This window comes from Lutjanus erythropterus, chromosome 4 (genome assembly GCF_056507025.1).
Source record: "Lutjanus erythropterus isolate fLutEry1 chromosome 4, fLutEry1.hap2, whole genome shotgun sequence".
NCBI classification, from domain to species: Eukaryota; Metazoa; Chordata; class Actinopteri; order Lutjaniformes; family Lutjanidae; genus Lutjanus; species Lutjanus erythropterus.
Window position 1 is genome coordinate 28,865,856 of NC_139320.1, and position 22,401 is coordinate 28,888,256.

At 39.2% G+C, this 22,401-nt stretch overlaps 2 protein-coding genes across 5 annotated transcripts in view; one reads left to right on the top strand and one right to left on the bottom strand.

The window, feature by feature from the left end:
- Positions 1 to 77: 77 nt before the first annotated feature.
- LOC146328498 (uncharacterized) lies at positions 78 to 4,576 on the bottom strand. Its single transcript, XM_084716406.1, has 2 exons — positions 3,553 to 4,576; positions 78 to 2,742 (listed from the first exon to the last, which is right to left on the bottom strand). The coding sequence occupies exons 1-2, from the start codon at positions 3,760 to 3,762 to the stop codon at positions 790 to 792; spliced, it is 2,163 nt and encodes a 720-aa protein (XP_084572532.1). The 5' UTR covers positions 3,763 to 4,576; the 3' UTR covers positions 78 to 789.
- Positions 4,577 to 13,217: 8,641 nt separating this feature from the next.
- Positions 13,218 to 22,401, top strand: part of mark4b (MAP/microtubule affinity-regulating kinase 4b) — a 63,695-nt gene continuing 54,511 nt past the window's right edge. For 2 of the 4 annotated variants that reach the window (XM_084717534.1, XM_084717535.1), the window contains exon 1: positions 13,219 to 14,348. In XM_084717534.1, the coding sequence (XP_084573660.1) occupies positions 14,301 to 14,348 (48 nt within the window). In that variant the 5' untranslated portion in view covers positions 13,219 to 14,300. Of the gene's footprint in view, positions 14,349 to 22,401 lie in introns of all 4 variants that reach the window. The other 2 variants (XM_084717537.1, XM_084717536.1) reach the window with 2 other exon arrangements.

Below are 22,401 nucleotides of genomic sequence, written 5' to 3' on the forward strand. Positions count from 1 at the left end.
TAAGGATAAGCGAAACAACGGACAGATTTTCATTCAACTTTTTTCACGCTATATTTCTCTCTCGGTCATCCACCTTCCCTCTGCAGTGGCTCTGCATCCCCCAGTTTCAGAACCACTGTTCTGACTCAAGATACAAAACCAGGAGCTGATGCAAATCACTAGAGTCACAAGAGTTATTTGTGCTCCCCCTCCCCAGATTTATTTGTCAATGAAATCAAAAAGTTTGAGTTATTTTCCAGTTATTCAAAAATCCTCTTAATACTCACAAATCTATCTTTGACTTTTGCACAATCACATTATTTCAATGCAGTTCAAATCAAATTTATTCGGAGGCACAATATCATACAAAAGCAGTTCGGGGTATTTCACATAAAACAGCAAAATGTGTCATCTTTGTAGACACGCACACATTCAGGCTTGTGTTCATTTAAAAAAATGCTCTAGTGAAAAGTAAAGTCTTTAGATTGTTTTTAAAAGAAACCAGTGTTACAGCAAATCCAACACCAGCAGGCAAATTGTTTCATTCTTGTGTGCATAAATACAGAAAGCCATCTCAGTGGACTTTGAGAGTGCTCCGGACACATAAAGGAGATTTTCACCTTGTGACCAGAGAGATTTACTGCATCTGAGGTCTGGATGAGTTGAAATTCATGGCTTATTTTGTCTGGAATCAAGTGAAAATTTGCAAAGCCAGTGCAAACCTTGCATGGAGTAATCTTATTTACACAATTACGGAATCCATCTATAGATATTCAGACTCACAGTCTGGTCAGATTGAGTTGCAAATATCTAGAAACCAAGAGCAGACATGAAAAGCAAAGGCAGGAAAACAAGTTCAGAGAGGACTAAACCACTACAAAGATGTAAAAGTGGGTTGACAGCTGTGAGAAAAAGCAGTGTCAGTGTTTCCAGAGGAAATGATGGTGATGAGCTACTTGCAGAACTTGAAATGCAATGATCTTGTGACAACAGGGGAGACAGCGCTGCCTGCGAGAGTGCTGTATGCTGAGTAAAGGGTGAGGAAGAGGAGAGAGGTGAGAAGAAGCAGACAGGCTGGTCTCCGAGCTTGTTTGTGTGCATGTTGACCCAGCTGCTGATGTAGACAATACGTGTGCAGGTGCAGTCCCACAAATTACTTGACAAATACACAGCACTTAGGTTTCCTGACAACTCCATAGTACCGTTCTCCACTGCTCTGAGCTGGTTTGACTTTAAATTCAATTTTTGGAGGTTTGTAAGTCCTTGAAATACATCAGGCTGCAAGTGATCCAGCTTGTTTCCTTCCAAGTTGAGTTCTGTCAGCTTTGAGAGTTGGGCAAAGAGCTGAGGGTGTAAACGGTCCAGGCTGTTGTTCCTCAGCAGAAGCCTGCGGAGGTTGTGGAGGAGATGGAAGGTGTTGAAAGGGATGTCATGGAGCCGATTGAAGCTCAGCCTGAGCTCTCTAAGGTGGGTCAACCCTTCAAAGTCATCAGAGGACAGGTCAGAGATGCGGTTGTAGTCCAGATCCAGTGTTATTAGTTTTTCCAGATTCATGAACAGGCGTGTGGGAAGGTTGCCGATGTGGTTTCCATCTAGTCTTAACTCTTTTAAACGGACAAGGTCTCTGAACTGGTCCGGGTGCAGAGAGGAGAGATGGTTGCGAGAGAGCCACAGCGAATTAACTTTCGCCAAATGATGGAAGACTGAGGAATGTAGAGACCTGATGTGGTTGTCGTTGAGGTGTATCGTCTTGAGGTTCTTCACCTTGTGGAAAATACCTTTGGGCAGGTGCCTCAGAGCGTTGTACGCCAAGTGCAGGCTGTGTAGTGACTTTAGCTGGTTGAACAGAGCAGGCTGGAGCTCCAGGATGCTGTTGTTTGCCAGCTGCAGGTCAGCGAGATTGGGAAGCGAATCAAACACCCCAACTGGAATGGCAGAGATCTGATTGCTGTCCAGCTGCAGCTCTTGCAGGTTGGTCAAGTTACTGAATACTCCCGGAGAAAGAGATGTCAGTCTGTTCTTGTACAAATCAAGTTTCTCAAGGCTGCTCAGGTCATGGAAGACTTTGGAGGGAAGAGAACCTATGAGGTTGGCATTGAGGTCCAGCTCACTCAGCATGGTCAAACCTCTCAGGGATCCCTCAGACAGAGCGGTCAGCTTGTTGTTGCTCAAGTCTAGATGAACCAACATGCTCAGTGAGGAGAAGCAATCCTCCTGAAGGCTGATGAGGCGGTTCATCTTTAGATTCAGATGTGTGAGCGTGTTTACATCCCTCAGTGCCTCAACTGGAACAGTGACCAGCATGTTGCCACTTAGGTCAAGTTTTTTGAGACCCGTCGCTCCTCTGAAGCTGGCCTCATCTATACTTGTGATTCTGTTCCTGGACAGAACAAGTGTCTCCAACGCCGCTGAGTTCTTGAACACACCTTCTTCTATCTTTGTTATATTATTATGGACAAGGTAGAGGTCAGTGAGGGCGAAGGCTCCTTCCAATCCACCAACCTGTAGCATCTGAATCTCGTTAAAATTCAGGTTCAGTTTCATCAGATTAGCTAATCCATGCAGTAAACCAGTTGGTAGATATTTGATCTGGTTCTCACTCAGATCCAGTGATGTGAGAGCGGGGCAGTTCAGGAACTGGCCAGGGTGTAGAAATGTCAGACCATTGTTACATAGAAAGAGCACAGACAGATTCGTCATATTAGGCCAAACAGGGTTGATGGTTAAGTAGACATTCAGCTGGTTCGTAGTGAGATCCAGGACCTGACAGAATATCCAAGAAGGAGAGAGGAGTTATTATTTTAAGATTTTTAAGTGACAGACTTTTTATATCAAATTAAAACTTAATATTATTAGTGTAAGATAATAGTCAACATCAACATCATCTTGAGTGTTTTGGAAATCCAAGTGGACATTAAGGCTACAGGCCTCAATTTAGAATTTAAACAACTGATAATAGAATTTTGTTATGGTCACTTTTGTTTTTGCTGCTTTAATCCTTGAAAAAAGTAAGAACAACAATTCACAATTTTAGCAAGAGCCCTGCTGTACTGCGGGCCAAGAAATAGTCAGGCAACAAATTGTTGTTTTGAAAGGATTTAATAAACAAGACAACTTAAAATTGTTATTAGACGGGGCCAGGCTAGCAGTTTCCCTTTGCTTCAAATTTAACACACACAAATAAACATGTTGATCTTGAAGAATTAATTATTCCCACAATGCTTAACTATCTGTCATTGTTTTTTAAAGTCACTTGGGGGCCAGAGGACCAACCCCCCCCCCCCCCCCCCCCCCCTCCAAACAAGCTAACTGCATCATCTGTATTAATACTTGAGATATGCTTTGTAAAATATTGGGCAGATAGAATATACACAATCTCGTGTGCAAACAGCAGTATGGTTCTTTAATGAAGGTTCAGTTCTTCACTGTCTTGGTGCAGGATATCACCAGAAGACAAACAAATTAAACCCGGGACTTTCCTGTTGCAGGAGTCTCTAAATAGGCCACAGTGCTGCATAATTTTCAAAGTGTCATGCACAAAGTACAGTTTACCAGGCGCAGTGTGCTTCGTACCTGCAGCCTCTCCAGCCCACGCTGAGGTATTTCCTGTATCTTGTTGTATGAGACATACAGGTTCTTTGTGTCATTTGGCAGCTCAGGGATCTGGTCCAGTCCATGACACAGAATAACGGTCAGATCATGTTGACACTGGCAGGCTGGGGGGCAGAGGTTGGACGCCCACACCAAGAGGCTCAAGGAGGACAAAGTTAAGGCTGCCAGCATGGTCGGCTACAGCTTAAAACAAACACAGAGCATGGGAGAATTAAAAAAAATACAAGTGTAATAAATTGTAAAGTTATTTGCAAGTTAGCTTTGGTTTCGGAGAACAGGGTCTGACAGAATTGAGTAAAAATTAGGTGAGTTAAAACAGCTCAAACTTTTCAAAATTTCAACTATTTTTCATCTGTATAGTGTCTGTACCAATATATATTCTGAATCAACTTAATCCTCCTCATTTTGTTGTATTTGTTGTATTCCATCCATCATAATGTTCTGATTTGTGGTTTGTCAGAGTAGTCAGATAAAAAGAGAAATAAACTTTATATTTCTAAAGAAAATAAATGTTTTTAGAATTTTTAATTAGTCGTACTTCAATCAGAATCAGGTTTAATGCCAAGAAAAATTTTAAAAGACAGTAGATAAGTAGAAAATAAAAAAAAATCACAATAAGATATGGAAAAACATATTTACAATATGTTATTTAAAGGTCTGTACAGTTTTGTGCAGAATGTGCAAAGTTTTCACCAGGGAACATGCAAAGGTTCACAGTATATATTATAAGAATATTTGAACAAGATAGAGATCAAAAGAAGACCAAAAATAATGTGAAATAATGTAACAGATAGAGAGTTTATTTTTCTATAGTACTATTGTATAGTATTTGTCAACTATCAGTGTAACTCTTTTTATTTAGGGCAAGTAGTATAAATTACAATTCAAACACCTTCTAGATTTATATTTTTGGTGTGGTCAAAAGTACTGTGCAATCATCTGTTCAGAAAACCAATTTCAAATGTCTTTGTTAGACCATTATAATTATTTTTAAATCAAAACTTACCACTGATGAGAAGGCAGTGACTGAAGTCGCACGACGTTTGTCACAGGATGTCTATGGACTAGACAGAGGAGCTCTGTAAGAGTAGTTTGTCCGTTGTAGAGAAGCTTGTGGTTATGAAAAGACATTTCTTAGAATGACAGCAAAACAGAGTTTGGTTAAGTGGTTTCAGGTCTCCATCTTTTAATTGCATGACACATTTTCTCACATGCATGAAGAAAGAGTGTAACTGCACACTGACAAACCACATTAGTGGATCCATCATTAGATAAGTACTTTGTCCAGAGAAAGTCAGACTCAATAGGAACTGAGCTCATAAGAGCACAGCAGACTGTTGTTTAAAAAATAATATGATAATGCAAACACACCATATACTTAATCATACCGAAATAGAACTGGTCTAATATAATAAATGCATGAGAATTTGACTCGACAGCAGTCTGATGTTGAAGCAGCATGAGGATCTATTGGCACAGGAAAATAAAGATAAAAATTTGTCTTTTAATCAGAATAATTATACAGTGAACCATCATGTCTGGTCTGGACTATATGAAAATGTCTTCATGCTACTCATCCTACCTTAAATGTGGAAATACACAACTTTTTGCCTTATTATTTTATCTTAATACTTATCATTATGAATTAAATGTTGATTGCACAGTGTAATACCCAGAAAATAATGACACCATCTGCGTAATTTGGCTACCAAATCAGAAAATCAGTTTTGTTTCACACAGCTGAACAATGAGCTGAAACTTTAAAGCTCCATGAAGCTGAGAGCAGCAGCAGATTCAGGTGATAATTCTCCAAAGGTGCATCACTATGAGGGACGTTACAACTGTCTTCCTGCCAATTTGAGGAACGAAAGAAAGATTTTTTTTTTCTTAGGAGGGAGGACATTTTACGAAAATTATATTATTTTGTCTGATATGGCTTTCATTATAGAATAGGCTCACTGTTTTTCATCTCAGACCTTAACAAAATGTAATTTCTGCCATCAACAGTCCAATAAGGCAAAACATTCAGGACTTTAACCAAAAAAATCAGAATAAATCTGCTTTCAGTAAACACACGTCTGATGAGGCTTTACTGATACTGTAGCTAAATCTTCACAAAAGGAATTTGTGCAAAGTAAGATTAAAAAAAAAACATGATTGAAGTGTACGGGGCAAAACCGATGCAAATCAGAAAGCACAAACTTCACGGTTGATATTATTGCTTGTTTGTATGAAGCAGAAAGTTTGAACATTTTAAATTAATATCTCTGGTGGAGTTTATTGCAGACAATTCAACCAAGACTATAGTTAGTTAGTTTTAGTCTGAGAGGAAAGCAAATTGTTCCAGTTCTCCCATAAAATCACTGTCTGAGAGTGAAACATAACGACTGCTGTCTGTTTGCAGTTTGAGCAGTTAAACGTGCAGACTGCTGGTGTTTGTCACTGTTGAACTTCACCACCATCTACAGGATTTTAAGATGCAAGACATTTAGTCCACCAGGACCAATCGATCTACTGTATCTTGCAGTGTTAATGAAAGTGAAAAAAAATTTGTGTATCCGCCTGTGAGTTGGATCTGATCCAAAATTTAATGTGGTTCTTCCTTGGCCCGTCCGATACCTTTCACCAAGTTTCAAGGAAATTTTGGCCAGCATCGAACAGACAAATAGACAAACAGCAGCCACAACCTAACTTATGCAACCATTTTTAGTGTAACATATAAAATGATGCATGTATAATAATACAGAGAGCTTCCAGATTTCGAAAATAAGATTCTTAAGTTTTGAAAACGTGTTTAAACTCACAGATAAATTAGGTTAGTTGTTCAAAATGTTAACTCGCTAAAGCTGAATAGTTCCATTTAAACTTTGCATGAGTTTGACTTGAAACTTTATTTAAAAAGCAGCTTTAGGTTTGCTGTTTACTTCTTGCCAATTTAAAGTAACATGGCTCTCTATGTTTCTGCTGTGCATGTGTGTTCTAGTACTTTTATCCTCGACAGTGCAGGCAGTTTGGAAAGTAAGCTTGCCTGTTCCTCACTTCCTCTGAGGATTATTTGAGGGTCAGTTCCTGGTTTTAGAGTTAAAGTTAAAGTCAGACTAAGAGTCAGGGTGGGGTCAGACATTTAGACGTGATAGTTGCGCTCAAAGGCTAGGGAGATACATTTTGGCAACGGCAGTCCTCACAAGAATCAAAGTGCACAAATATGTGTTTGTTGGTGTGCTGATGGCCTCAGGGTCAGCAGGAGCCACTGGCTGGATCAATCCCTGCTGACGTGCTCACAGCAGCACAAATCACTAGCTGTGGTACACACACACACACACACACACACACACACACACACACACACACACACACACACACATATACCACTACTGAAGCAGACTCACTCCCTCCCTTTTCCATCGCCCATTAGATGTATTGACAATTCCACATCCAGTGTTTTTTTCCCCTCTAATTGGTTTATACACAGCTGACCGGACAGTGATGCTAATGATGCTTGTGTACTCTGTAACACAGTGTTCAGAACAGGCTCTGCAATCCATGGAAATATGGACCGCTGCTCTGGTTGTTCTTTCCGGCATCGATTCCCTCCCCGTTTCAGCAGCCACTCTCTGCTCTCCTGGCAAACCTCTGTCTCTGCCTCTCTGTTCTCCGAGGGATGACAGTGAATCTGCGTATGTGCTGCTCACCTGCTCGTTCCAGCGTCAGCCTCTTAATCTGCGGGGGTGCGGCAGGTCACTGAAGGTCTCAGTCGTAACCAGGAAGTAGGAGTGCGAGGGAAGGATGAGGCCCTGGGTGCGCTCTAACAGGTCCAGATCAGTCCAGGTAAGACTGGTTTCTAATCTGTAATTCAGTCATGGAAAACACAGGTCAGAGGAAGTACTCTTTTTTAATTTTTATACCACAACTCCTATCTTAAAAAAGTTAGGATTTTGTGGAAAACAAAAACAGAATGCAAGGATTTGCAGGAACTTTTTTGACTATATTCAACTGAATACAGTACAACATCAAGATATTAAATGTTTAAATTGATTAACTTTTATTGTTTTCTGTAACTATAGACTCATTCTGAATTTGATACTTGCAACATTTTCCAAAAAAGTTGGGGTGGGGACATTCTTACCTTTGTGTTATATCACCCTTTTTTTTAAGACTTGGTGTTGGGGACCTGAGAACACTAATTGTTGAAGTTTTGAAAGTGAAATTCTTTCTTGTTCTTGCTTGATATACAACTTCTGATGCACAGCAGCCTGGGGTCCCTGTTGTGGTATTTTATGTTTCATAATGCACCACACATTTTCAGGTAGACAGGTCTGGACTGCAGCCAGGTCAGTCTAGTACCTGAACTCTTTTACTACAAAGCCACACTGTTGGAACACGTCTGCAATGTTTCTTGGCTTTGTCTCACTGAAATAAGCAGGGACGTCTCTGAAAAAGATGTCTGGATGGCAGCACATGTTGCTCCAAAACTTGTATGTACCTTTCAGTATTAATGGCCACAGATGTGACAGTTACCCATGATGCCATGGGCACTAACACACCTCCATACCATCACAGCTGCTGTCTTTTGAAGTTAGCTCTGGTAACAATCTGGATGGTGTTTTTCGTCTTTATCCCGGAGGACACGACGTCCATGATTTCTGAAAACAATCTGAAATGTGGACTCGTCAGACCACAGCACAGTTTTCCACTTTGCGTCAAAGGTCACAGACGTTCAGTGTTGGTTTTCAGCCTTGCCTCTTATGTGCAGAGATTCCTCTGGATTCTCTAAATCAGAGAATCTCAATCTCTGTTGCAGGCATCAAATTCAGAATGAGACAACAAAGTTTATCAGTTTGGAGATTTAATATTGTGTCTTTCTGCTGTATTCAAGTGAATACAGGCTGAAGATAATTTGCAAATCACTGCCTTCTGTTTTTATTTAAGTTTTAAACAACCATAGGGTTGTAGTAAATGTGTCATCTGTGTGGGTCAGTGTTAGACTCATTCTGGGAACACAGTAACTCAGGAACAACGCTGCTTGCATTTTACAGGTCACAAGACAAAAGTTGCATCATTTTATGTTAAGAAGAAAAAGGCCATTCATTCATAATACTCAAAGATGTAAAATTCTTTAATAATAATACTGTACCTTTGCCAGAAATGTTGTTGATCGTCACAGTTACACAATCACTTCCCCTTAAAAAGCAGCTCATTAGATTCTAAATAACTTTGCCACATATCTTTTCTTACTGCTTTAAGTAGTAAAATTCATGTTTTCTGCTTTAAACCTTACATGAATGCGTTTGTCTCTCTCTTCCTGGATTTCTCCTGATTTCCTCTACTGTGACTGAGCTGATGAAGGCAAAATGTCAACACAAAATAACCTTAAAATGGATGTGGACTTTATGTCTTTGGTTATGTCTCACCAAAGAAACAAAAAGTATCAACAAATCAGTGTAATAATTACAATATTATGAACAATTAGATAGAATATGAGACAGTTTGGGTATTTGTTGGACATATTTACATTATCTTTAATAATGCAAACCACTCTGAGTTTGGAGTTTCAGGACAGGCCTGTAGTCAGTCTAGTGTCTGTCAGGCATCAAAACACTCAGCTGAATTTGTTGTGGCGAGGCAGATGGTGGGATCAGCTGTAGCTCACCATCGATGGAGAGCAACCGCGCTGATGAGTTTCAGGGCTCCTCTCTCTCCACCTGTTATGACAGGTGAGCTGTCTGAGGATTAGCACACATGGAGTGTTTGGTTTGAGGATTTCGGTTGCCATGGTTTCATGAATCACCCTTGACCAAAACATCAAGGAGTGCTCACCTCGCATTACAGTTTGCTTTATTTCATAAAAGGCTGGATAAAACCTTTATTGTTCATTTGTGTGTGTATATGAGGGATGTAACAACACTAAAAACTCAATACAACAATAAAATGTCCCATGATAAGATATTTATCGCAACATTAAAGCTACTACCTTGATATTTTGTTGATTTTAGAGGCCGCTTTGGACAAAAGCGGCAGTGTTTCTACCATAAGTAAAAATCCTCTGCTTTTTTTAAATTTGCTAATGTACTGATCACTGTGGCTTCAAGGAGAATCTGGCAGGCATGAAGAACAACTATAGAGAAATAGCTGTTCTTCTCGCAGGTGGTCTCATGAAGTTATGTAGGTCATATAGAGGCTTCAGTAATAAATTGAGACTTTCAAACTAGTTTAAATTCCTTTTAGTAGCTTTAAAAAAATACAGAAAAACGAAAACTTTAAAAAATGTCCTTTGTTAAATACTAACTCTGATATTTTCACCAGATTTTTTTAAGTAAAATTTGTTTCTCCTCTTAAATTCAAGTGCTTCTGCTTCTCCTCTTTAAAGCTACTACAAGGATTTTTTTTTAACTGCTTATGAAACAGTCTTATTTTAATACCGATGCCTCTATATGACCTACATAAGAAAACAAGATTATCTGTGAAACGAGTGGCAATTTCTATGTACTTATTTTTATTGCCTACCACCGGGTCAGATTCTCCTTGAAATTAGATGAAACAAGCCTGGGTTTATATTTTCACAGTTACAATGAGTAGTACATTAGCCAGTTAAAAATAAGCAGGAGGATATTTGTATTCGTAAAAATTGATTTTTGATGTTATATTTTGTGGTTATGGCAGTGGAAACATTGCTGCTTTTGTCCACAGGGGCCTCCACAAGGTATCTTGAAGTAGCTTTAATAAAATAAAATAAGTAGTGGCCAGCCATGACCTAAATATGTGTAAAAAAAAAAAAAAAAAGGCATCTATTGTGGCAATGAATGTTTGAATTATGTATGTACATTATGTAACAGTAATGCAACAGTCAGTAGCAGTCCTTTTATAAAATAAAAGTGATAAAATAAACTAATTAACTCTGTAATATCACAGTAGATGTTATCACATTTTGCCGTAGCACTTAGGGATTTTTTAGTTATAATATTTAATCCATTGTTACATATCTAATGTGTATAGAATAGCACAAGGAAAATAAAAGTTCTAAGCTGTAGAGCCACAGAAAGCCAAAAAACTACCTTTCTAATGATGTGTTAGAGAGCATGTTTTTGTAGATTTATATTAATGTGTTTCAGAGTCAGTGTTTTGCTCAAGGCAGGGCAGATACACAACTTGCTGATAAGGGGAGTGGAGCCCTCATTTGTTAAGTCACCTTGCTTTGTGTTCTACTGTTTTACTGGTGCTGCAAATATTTTTCTGCCATTTCTGTTTTTCAATATGTGAAACCTGAGATGTAAAAATTGTATAAGGAGCTGTGTTGAAATGTTAATGCTTACAAACTGTGGTAATTAGGCCTGCTGTTATATTACTCTTGTAAGTTGTGAATAAGCGTTGGTTGAATAACTTCTAATCCTGAAGCCAAGAAACACAGATGAGGCAGTGGCTGATTTCCTGGTAGGAGGTCTCCACAAACTTCTGGTAGCATAATGTCTCTCTCACCCCCCCCCCCCCCCCCCCCCCCACACACACACACACATGAATGGAGTGATTGTACCTTCAAGAACATGGAGAGCAGGGTGGGTGCGGGATGTTTTGTTTTGATGCTGTTGGAAATATTTTGTCCTGTTGTTCAAAATATCAAATAGAGGATACATAATGTAAACTAAAAGAGAAAACCACCAAAAGGGAATATAAAGTGCAGTGTTTAGTGCAGGTTTTCATGACTTTTTGAGATTTTAATTTTGTGAGGGGCTGAACAATTGTTATATTAGACCCACATTAACTATATTTAAGGTCTTATTATCAGCCAAAGAGGACAAATGAGAGTGAGATATGTTTAGGAGAGTGACCTCTTTTTATAGCCCGTCCTTCACCCCTGTGTGCTAAATTCCCTGAGACTGTTTATGTTGACACTGTGTTCCTATTTCACTGGTTGTGTCCTTCACATGGGATGGTCGATAAAGTGGGATTGTTCTGCTCCAGTGTATTTTTTCTGTAAAACTGTGGCATTTGGTTTGTAGGTGAGGCTGTAAGACTGATGGGCATGTGATGAAGTTTACAACACCTGAGATTCCAAAAGAATATGCTGATGATTGCCCTCTAAATTTGTAACCTTGTAAGTCTTTGAAATTGATCAGACATGTTGACACATAAATATGTATTTGAATCAGAATCAGGTTTATTATTAGTTAGGTTTTCATATACAAGAAATTTGCCTTTTTTGCAAAAACAACAAACAGTGCGAGAAAAGAAGAAGAACAAAACAAGTACTGAAAAACATAAGAATCATTCATATAAAACAGAAATGTTTACAATAAAAATGTACAAAAACTAATGGGGCAATCCAGAGAAATAACAACAACAATACTACTACTATTATTACTGCTACTAAGTGTTCAAACTGGAACTTCTGGACTGTCAGTGATTTGACCAGTCACTTCAGTGGTGGGTGGTGATTTCTGGAACCCACATGTAGAGAAGCAACTGTCAGCCTACTCTTTCTTTTAACTAATAATAATGATAATGATAATATGTTTTTATGTGATAAAGTATATCATTAGTAGTATATTAGTGATTTATGTGTATTGTTATTGCTGTTTATACTCACCCAGACAAAAAAATGCAGTACAGAATTATTTCCTGGTGTGTATCTGTAAATATATATAAATAACTATATATCACCTTATTTTAATTTATTTTATATTTTATCTTATTCTATTCTAAATTTAATTATTAGTATGTATGTTCTATGTGTAGCATGAAGAGAATACAGCGTTGTGCAGCCCTGTGTTGTGTAATGACTAATTAATAATCATGGTTTGAATAATTTTTTAAGAAAACAAGTAAAAATTTGGCAGATTCCAGCTTCTTAAGTGAGAATGTTTTCTGGTTTCTCTACTCCTTTATGATAGTAAACCTAATATCTTTGAGTTGTGGAGAAAAACAAGACATCTGAGGACGTCGCCATGTGCTTTAAAAAACACTGATGAACATTTTTCCACCATTTTCTGACATTTTTTAGACCAAACAATTAATATAAAACAATCTAGCATTAAAATAATTGTTAGTTGCAGCCCTAAATATACTACTACTACTACTACTACTACTACTACTACTACTAATAATAATAATAATAATTATTATTATTATTATTATTATTAAATTTTTATTACAATAATTCAAATCAAGGACGGAACCACAACAAAAATATAATTGTTCAACCTTGCTGTAAATAATCATAAATAAATCAGCTTGTATCCTCGTCATAGTAATAACTATGATGATAACAATGTTTTTTTTTAATGACGTTAAACCGATATTTTTTTTCTCTATTTAAATGAATGATGATGATTAATATTGAAATTAATTGAATTGATTTTTAGCCACCAGGTGGCGCTAATGATCTCAGAGAAAAGAAGCAGACTGTTGTTTTTCAGGAGATGAAGTTCAAGAGACTTTGTCATAAAAACAAGGGAAGCCATTTATTGCTGTTTATTTGTACACAAAACTAAAAGTAGAAAAAAGAAAGTCATCCTAAAGTTAATTGTGACTTTAATTCACAAGCAAATGTTTGTTACGACTTTCGAACGTCGGAGGACTGATTTTATGAGGAGTACATGAAGGCAGCGCGAGCGAGAAAAGCGCGCGAATGTGCGCGTGCGCGGTGGCCGCAGCAGCAGCAGCAGCCCTGCCTGACGTCCCTCCTCTCCCTCCCCTCTGCCTCTTTCTCTTGTCACTGTTTGTCGGGAGGAGGACGGGAGGGAGATCACGTTTTCTTCCGTCTTCTTCACAGAAAACAAATGTTTCCGACACACGAGAGACATTTCTTCGTTTTCCGCCACATCCGTCATTCGACAGGCGACTTTTTAATTCACACCGAAACCACCAAACCGAATGAGAGGAGCTAAGGGCGGACTTGACTGAGAGGAAGGACCCGGAGACTGACTGACTGACTGGGAGGCTGCACATCCGCCGCTTTCTTTAATTCAATCGCATTTCGCCGTTGATTTAAATCCCAAGGCTCCTCACATCTCTCTGTGTCTTTTATGATGTTTTCTCAGACGGTCCCTGCTTCTGTTCCCGTGACCGTTTCTCCGCGGGAGCCACCGTTTTGACGTTTGTCACCCTGAAAAATCACATTAGCTAGCTAACAGGAAAAACAGAAACTCCCCCTTTTTTCTCTCAACTCACCCCGCGGTGGTCGCAGGGACGCACAGAGACCACGGACTCCTTTTAGTTGCCTCAATGTTTGTGTTTTCTTTCGTTTCTTACCAGAAGACGATGCAACTGAAAGTAAAGCGGTAACCAAAGGATTGTTGTTGTTTTTTTAATTAAAGATCCAGCCAGGGATCACAGAAATGGTACGATAGCGTCTGAGGAGGATCGGGGGAAAGTGAAAAGCTAAGTGTGGGGAGGGGGTGTTAGTCTGGACTGTTTTTTTCTTCCTTCTGACGAAGCTGTTTTGGTACCAGACAGACATGAGGTGGATGTAGCTAACCTTTTTTTTCCTAACAATTTAAGCTGGATCACTGTCTTGGTGATCTGTGCTGCCTTCACGGACTGTGACAATGAGGATTGTATGAGAAGTGAGGCTGTATTTTTTTTCACTGATACAACAGCCCCTGGTGTGACTGACAACCAGGCCAATCTGGGGGTGTTTTTAACCCCGTGTGGACATAAATACACAGCGCTCTTCTTATTTTCTCTCGGACGGTGAAGCACACTCAGGGACGAAAATGTCTTTACGCACGGCACTGCCTGGGAACGAGCGGAACCCGGACCATGTAAGTAGATAATTAAAACACGGAGAGGGCGTCTGTCTGTCACCTTCAGCAGCAGCAGGGATAGGTTATCATTAGGTTTTATTCTGCTTTTGAAGAAAATGATTATAATAACCCCCTCAACCCTCAGGGCCTGAGATTAGTCTGCCATGTGCAAAGAGCAGCTGCAATCAAGCAAAGGCGACACAGACACGCTAATCTCCCCTGGTTCATTTGGGACGGGTTGCAATTGGACACACAGGCTGGTCAGGATGGAGATGGAGAACATGGGGAGAGAGAGGTGATGGGTGGGGGAGATTTGGGTGCAGGCAGAGTCGTGTGTGTGTTACATTGATTGCAAACATGCAAAATGCACAAATTTAATCAATGAGTTGCCGAAAAAAAAAATCTGACGAGACTTTCACCTCCACCTCCTTCACCCACCGGTGTCTTCAGTGCGCATGTTTGTCTTCTCCCAGCTGATCAATAATTAATGCATCTGATGCAAGGCCACCCAGCCCTTTCCACACCCAGCCTGCCCTGCACCCATCCCTCCTTTTTTTCTGCCAGTCCATCACCTTACATCCAGCTTTTCACCTTCTCTGTCCCCCTCTCCTCCCTGTCTGGTCTATCCAGTTCCCCCCTTTTAATGAAACTGTGAAAGGAGGCTCGGGGGAGCACAATATTGCAAAATCTGCTGTGTCAGGCTAGCCTGTTTTGTCCTTCTGATACTTTTCTGTGTCTGTGGCAGTGTCTGGGTTTTGGGGAGACAGGTCTATGAACTGCATGGCTTTTTTAAAGTATGTTACAGATTTTTTTTGTCAAGGTGCTTGTGAGGATATGAGCTTTTGTGTAGTATCCTTTCACCACATCAGTAGTGCAGTTGTACTGAGGATCCCCACCTTTATCTCAAGGGCACCTAGCTTACAGCAACAGCAGCCTGAAATATCACTCACTCCTCTTGGATTTGAAGCTCTCACAATGAGCTACTTCCTTTTGCAGCACCGGCCAGCAGCTGACAAAATATAGGACACATGCATGTTTTTAAAACATATGTCGTCACTACCCCTATCCCTGCAAGTCTGGTGATATTGTAATCAACCAGCAGTGCTGATTCATTCACAGTTAGATGGTTTCCTAGGCTTTCGCACTGACCTTTCCTCATAATTTACGCCATATTTTGGGTGGAACCTTCTAACTAAAAGAGTGACATAAATGAAATATAGTTTACCATCCTTGTTGCAGGTTAAGTAAGTTTAAATGTCTATGGGACAATACATAAGGATTAGGTCTTTCTGCTCAGGGGCACTTTTGATTACTGGCTGTATGGGAGCTCATGGGAGAGATTCTGCCACCTTTCCTCTCTAACCTGCTGTGTGATCTTGACCGTGCTCCTGACTCACTGCAGATTGTTACAGTTAGGTGTTTATTGCCCGTAGCCTTTACCATCCAGGGCCCAGAAACACTTGTAGAGGTGGCAGAATCCAGGCGGCATTTTGATCTTGTTATATGAACCTGTTGTGGGTGGTTTTGACAGGTTGTCAGGCCACACCCAAATGTAGGGCTTCAAAAAGTGACGTTGCATTTAGATAAAGTCTTTTATTCCAATGATCATTGAAATAATATGTTCAGGAAAGTCCTTTCCAGTCACTGATTTTTCTTTCTTTCCTTTTTTTCTATCCATTTACACTACAAACCAGCTGTTTGGCCACATGGTGTTTAGTAGAAGACTCCACTAGGGCTGCAGCTAAGAATTATTTTCTTAGTCAATTAATCGGTCCTTGATTAATAGTTGTTTGATTTAAAATGTCAATCGGTGTTTCCCAAAGCCTAAGATGACGTCCTCGAATGTCTTGTTTTGTCCACATCCCAAAGATATTCAGTTTACTCTCATGGAGGAGTAAAGAAACCAGAAAATAGTCACATTTAAGAAGCTGGAATCAGAGAATTTTTTACCTTTTTTCTTAAAAAATTACTCCAATCAGTGACTCGATTACCAAAGTAGCTGGCAATTAATTTAATAATCGATTAATCAATTAATCATTGCAGCTGACTTCACATAATAGTGAGTGCCACATAGGACTGAGTACTGAACTTTGATACTATCAAATATTAATTATTAAGTGCCATTGCCATTCAATACCAAATTGTTTTGACAGTTATTTATATTATATATTTATATAAGTTTGTTGTATTGTTGTTGGGTGATATGGACAAAATCAAATATCACAATATTTTAGACCAAATACCCCAATATTGATATTGGAATAATACTGAAGGAATAACTATTGGTATTTTCACAAAATATGAACACAATGAGATTTTTGATAAATAATCGTCAGTAGTATGACTTACTAAGACTTAATGACTAAATAGATAAAGGCAAATAATAGAACAGCTAGAACAGTCTGGTAAGATCAGAAGATTAAATCACTTTACTGTAATGCTGCCTTTAAAGCCAGGAAAAGACAATGCTTATGACTTATCACAATATAATGAAATCCAAAATCTTGAGTCATGATATTCAGTCTCATATCACGATATAATATAATATCAATATATTGCCTAGCCCTATTGCTAATCATATAAACACCTGAAGGAATAATAATTTGTTCTATGTCTTCACTAACCCCACTATCTCCTCATAAAACAGACCTGGTCATATTCAGGTGCACCTGTATTATGGTACATTGCAAAAAAAAGCATGTCATAGCAAAGCTTGTAGAGGAGGAATCTTTTTTAAAAAGCAGTGAAGGGAATAAACTACTTGGCTGTGAGCTCGACAGCAGAATGATTGCTGTGCTCGCTGTGTCACAAGCCACTCTTGTTAGCAACCTCACCATGGCAACAACAGGGGGTCCTCCAGACCCCTCCCCTGGCTGCGAAGGGCCAGGACAGATGATCAGTATGGTTTCTTGTTATTCACATTATATTATGACAATTTCTCTGAACTGTTCTGCTTTCTTGCAGCTCAGATTCCTCCCAGGTTGAGACTGTTTGGCATTTGAATAATGGCTTGTGGTCATGTTGCTGTGTGCACTCAGAGTCTATATGCTTTTCAGTGGAAGCTATGATGTACTTGAGATGCTCACAGCTGACTTTTAACTATTTCAGTCCAAGAAACCATCTCACCTCACTACTGTCTCTCTTTCTCTCCCTGCTTCACACAGGATTGAGTTCTTACCTCACTCCTCCATTTAGCTTAAGAGCTGTTTCATGAACGTCTTTGACATGAAACAAACGCACGCCTTGACTAGATTCTACAACTTCCTCTGCTTATTTAGCAACTGAGACGGAAATATCAGAACAGCTTACAAAACTGTTATAGCTGAGAACTTAGTATTTTGTTTTTACTTTCCTAGGATGTCAAGTTGAGTAAATTTTAGTTTCATGATTTTGAGCTTGATGTTGAGCTGTAGCCTAAAAACAGAATTGAAGTAAATAAAAGTGTACACAGCATGTTACATGGATGTTTTGGATGCATGTGTGACATGTTGGTGCGTGTAACACAGAAAGTGAATGGGGTGGGTTTTTTTCACTCTGTTTCATAACCTCCTGCAGAGCGGAGACCATCATAAACACACTTGTTACATAACTCAACCTGTATACTGATCCTCCTGGGGCTTTGTCATCTTTTGAGATCAATAACACCGCGCTGAGTTACAATTCAGTCATAGCACTCATGACAGCCAGAGCTTTCACACCAGCATCCACAATTTGCATGATTGTACTCGCTGTTCCCTCCATGACCTCACGTGTTTGTGCTCTTTACACGTTAGGTGCTTTAACTCCCATTATTGTACATTTGGGTAATTATTGTATCCCTGCATTACATTGTGCTACATTTTAAATTTCATGACAAAGTATAAATTATGTAGATGTTCCAGATGATATGCATCAGAAAAATGCATCAAATCTGCACAGTGCTATCATCAAAAGAAACCAAAAGCCTGAACCTGTGTTGGTGATATTTTTGTTTTACCTTAAGTGATGATCTTAATTCTGTTGTCACAAGATTAAATCTCTGGAATTAACTTGTAGTTACACAAAGGTTTTCTTTTAATCTGAAAAACAGCAAACTTCAAAAACAGCCTTGTTTTAGCAGAACAACCAAGCATTTTTAAATTTATCTGAAGGCGTTTTGAACAGTTTCATAAACCAAAAGCATATTAAGACTTTTACACAGAAAGCGAAGTGTCTAACATATTGATTTGTTTATTCCCTTTTTTGGCTTCTTGTTAGCCTTTCTAGCCAGAAAATAAGCACCACATCGTAGCACAAGAATGCTGTAACATTATAAATTAATGGAGAACAGTTTGCAGTATGGTTTGACTACTGACAAATACTGCTACTGGAAGAATAAATTCATGAAATTTCTATATTTGGAAACTTATCCTGAAAATCTATACCTTTGTTTACTTAAAAATAAGTTACATTGTTTGTGCCCAAGCAAAATGTTAACAGTGTACTTGTCATGGATGTTTTGATTCTGTGAGGACGTTGTTATGTTACATTGCATCTTTCCCTTTAGGTCATTGTGACATCTGACACATTTTGGTCCATACAGTTACATTACTCTTGTATATTTGTTGTTGTCTTAAGTAATGTCATAAATCAACTTAAGAGCTTTTTCTTGGATTGCATCTGTATCCACGTTTGTCCTGTTGTTTCCTTATTTCCACATACAGACAACTTTGTCTAACCTGCTAAACCTGCATATTTTATAGACGCCGGCCAGTGTTTACACGTAAGCTTTAGTTGTTGTTTCTTTTTTTCTCAGTCTGTTGTGTTGGTAAACTGCCAAAGAAGATTGATGAAATATGTGTGTATGTTGTGTTTTGGTTGCTTTCTATTAGTATTTTTATGGGATCCAATATTTTGTCTTCTTCTTAAGCATTTTGTCACAGTTAAAATGTTGGCTTGGCTAACACTTGGCCTTAGGGTTGTTATAGTTGGCTTCAGTTTAGGTAAGCATGAAACATGTGGTGATTAAACTTTGAATTGAGAGCTGGAATATCGTCAGTGAAGGTTCTCACAAGTACAATATACAGTTTCTGTACAGTTGCTGCACTGTGGGAATGGACAAACTGTTTTGCTTGGGGCTGGTCATGAGGTTTTATCTGTGTGTGAGAGAAAAGGAAGTCATACAGTAGGTGTGGGTGAGTGCTTGTGCGCACATGTACAGCTGTGCATGCTTACCAAAAAAAACAACATGTCTTTCTGTGTGCCACCGCAGGGCAGAGAAGGGCTTTTGTGTTCCCGATACAAGCAAAAGATTCATGAGCTTGCTGTCCTGACTTGTTACCCAAAAGCTGGCACCACCTCTGATGTCCCCAGTGGCATTCGTTTCACCTAGAAACACACCAGATACAGTCATAAACAGCTCCAGGCTTTTAATCATGTGGTCCACTGAGGCCAATAGAACCACGCATGATTGGTATAAAATTAGGCAGGTTGATATTAGATGACCTATATTGGCCACAATGCCTCACTGACGTGTGCAGTTTTGTACACTCGCCAGCTTAACTGAAATGTATTTTGAGTTACGGGTGCAGCAGTAGCTCAAAGGTCAGAGAAGTGGGCCAACTACGGGGAAACTTCCGGCTTAAATCCCCGGAGAGGCGATTGAATTACCATCTGTTGAGCCTTGACACCTACTACCAAGGTGCCCATGAGCAAGTCACCGTGCTCCTTGTGGCTCCGGTGATACTTGTAAGTGGGCTGCAGTGTCAAACTGTGGAAGCAGTGAACAGATTGAGCTGTGAAAGTACGGAAGTATGAAGCGGGGCAGTGCTGGGAAAAGAGCTTAAGAGATTTAGCAGACCATCCCATAAATGGCTTGCTCAAGAGTACAGCAGTGGCAGGTTTTTAAGGGAAATTGAAGTATTTAAAATTAGTATTCTTTGCTGAATTACCATCTTACTTTCTGTCTTGGTCGTGTTTTTACAGTGCGCTTTGTAAAAGGCTTTTCCATCACTCAGTTCACTGTGGTTTCTTCCTCCTTGGAGTGTATTTAGATGAGGTTTGAGTTTCTGTAGGTGTTGCTCCCCATAAACATATATATACGTCAGTGTTGCTGCCATATTGGGCAGGGCAAGAGCGGCCAATGACAAATCCATGGAAATGAGGGAACTGTGGTTTTTCTGGCTAAAGAGCACTGTAGTGTTCATTTCTCAGTTCATTTCAATGAGTTGTATCATATTCAAAGGTTCATGGTCTATGTGGAGTTAGAAAAATAAACAAAACTTTTTTTCTTACTCTATGGAATAAATGTTTTTCTAAACTGAAGCTCCCCTGTTAACATGTATTTGCTCAAAGTACAGTCTTGCTCTGTGCAGTCTGTCAATGACGCTGATGCATCGCAGTAAAATGCCAGAGTTGTCAATTCGGTGCCTACATATAATATGTTTATAGTGCTCTTCTTTTCATTTGTGCATACTTTGCTAATCATGCTCAGTTCCAAATAATATTTCTTACTATTGATGGAAATGGAAATGACATAACTGTTCAGTAGAGAACATCTTGATGAGTTAAGTGCATATATGTAGTGTATGCGTATATGTAAATATGTAATTTTTTTCCCCATATCAGTTGGGGGTGAGTAACAGACACTTATGAAAATGTAAAGACAGAATTTAAAAAAATCAACAAATACTTATTCTTTCAGGGACAGTAAGTATGATAGGAAGATTGCCAATGTGAAATCAATAATTATGCATTCTGAATAAGAAATAAATCAATGGTCCAACCAATTTGTGAAAATTTAATGAAAATAATGCACATTAATCAGAATAGTATTTTTATTCAGCCTAATTATTGTGGATTGACAAATTCTATCTTCTGATCTCACATTATGTATCTTTAAGCAAGCCTGTTTTCTGTAAATAGTAGTTGTGTGTGTGTGTGTGTGTGTGTGTGTGTGTGTGTGTGTGTGTGTGTGTGTGTGTGTGTGTGTGTGTGGACGCATATTACTCATGTTGTGGGGTGATAAATCTATTTACACACTCGCATTGTGGAGACTTGCCTCTCCTATGGGGACAAAACGCAAGTTCCCATAGTGTAAATCATTAAATTTTTGGGTGAAGACTTGGGTTACAGTCAGGGATGGGTTGGGGTTAGGCAAGTAGTCATTATGGGTAGGGTTAGGATAAGTCTTCTGGAAATGAATGTAAGTCAATGTCACGTCCTCTGTAGTGATGGAAACACGGCTGTGTGTGTGTAAAATCCTGCATGTCCTTTTGCAGTCCAGTTTCAAACATCTGTCTGTAAGCCAAACATCCAAATGTAAAAATAAAACTCACTCAGGTTCAAAAGGAAGAAACTCCGTATCCGATACAGAAGAAGATATTAATAACACTTAATTTTAATGGAAATGCAAATGCATACTGACATGGCTCTTTGTCAGCACGATTTGGTTTCCTGCCAGCTATTATGTAATTCTAGTTAAGAGGTTACAGTAGTCTGCCACCGGTGCAGAACAGGTGGCGTTTTCTGGAGATCAGGCTACCGTGTGAAGAATGACATTATTCACAGAGACCCTGTTAACTGCCCCCCCCACACACACACACATACACATACACATACACATACAGACCCCTGCAGACAAACATATTATCACAGAGATACACACGATTACAAAAACGAACTGGCAGACGAGCATAAAAGACACTCAGAAGCTCACAGTCGGAGCACACAGTCAGTCTGTTGAGTTCATTGTGTAATGGGGCTCTTCTGTTGTCGACCTCTCAGGTGTCAGCTTACTGTGTCTCTCCTCAGGCCTGTGCTGCTGCAGTTTAACCCATGCAGACGCATTATCTGCTCTTCCTGTTCTCTTTAAGTGTTCGGTTAGTCTCTTGTCAATTCTGCAGCTCTGTGAAGCTCTACTCCATGTATGGATGTGTGAAGTCAGATTTGACAAGATAAAGAAAAAAAAATGTTTTGTGATGTCTGGTTCATTGAAGGATTATCTTCATTTTAATAGCGATGTCTGTGTTTTTTCCACAAATTTTAAGTTGTAAACATTTAAACTCTACAGGTCTGCATTTTCACACACCTTTTTTCCAGGCTTGCTACCCGC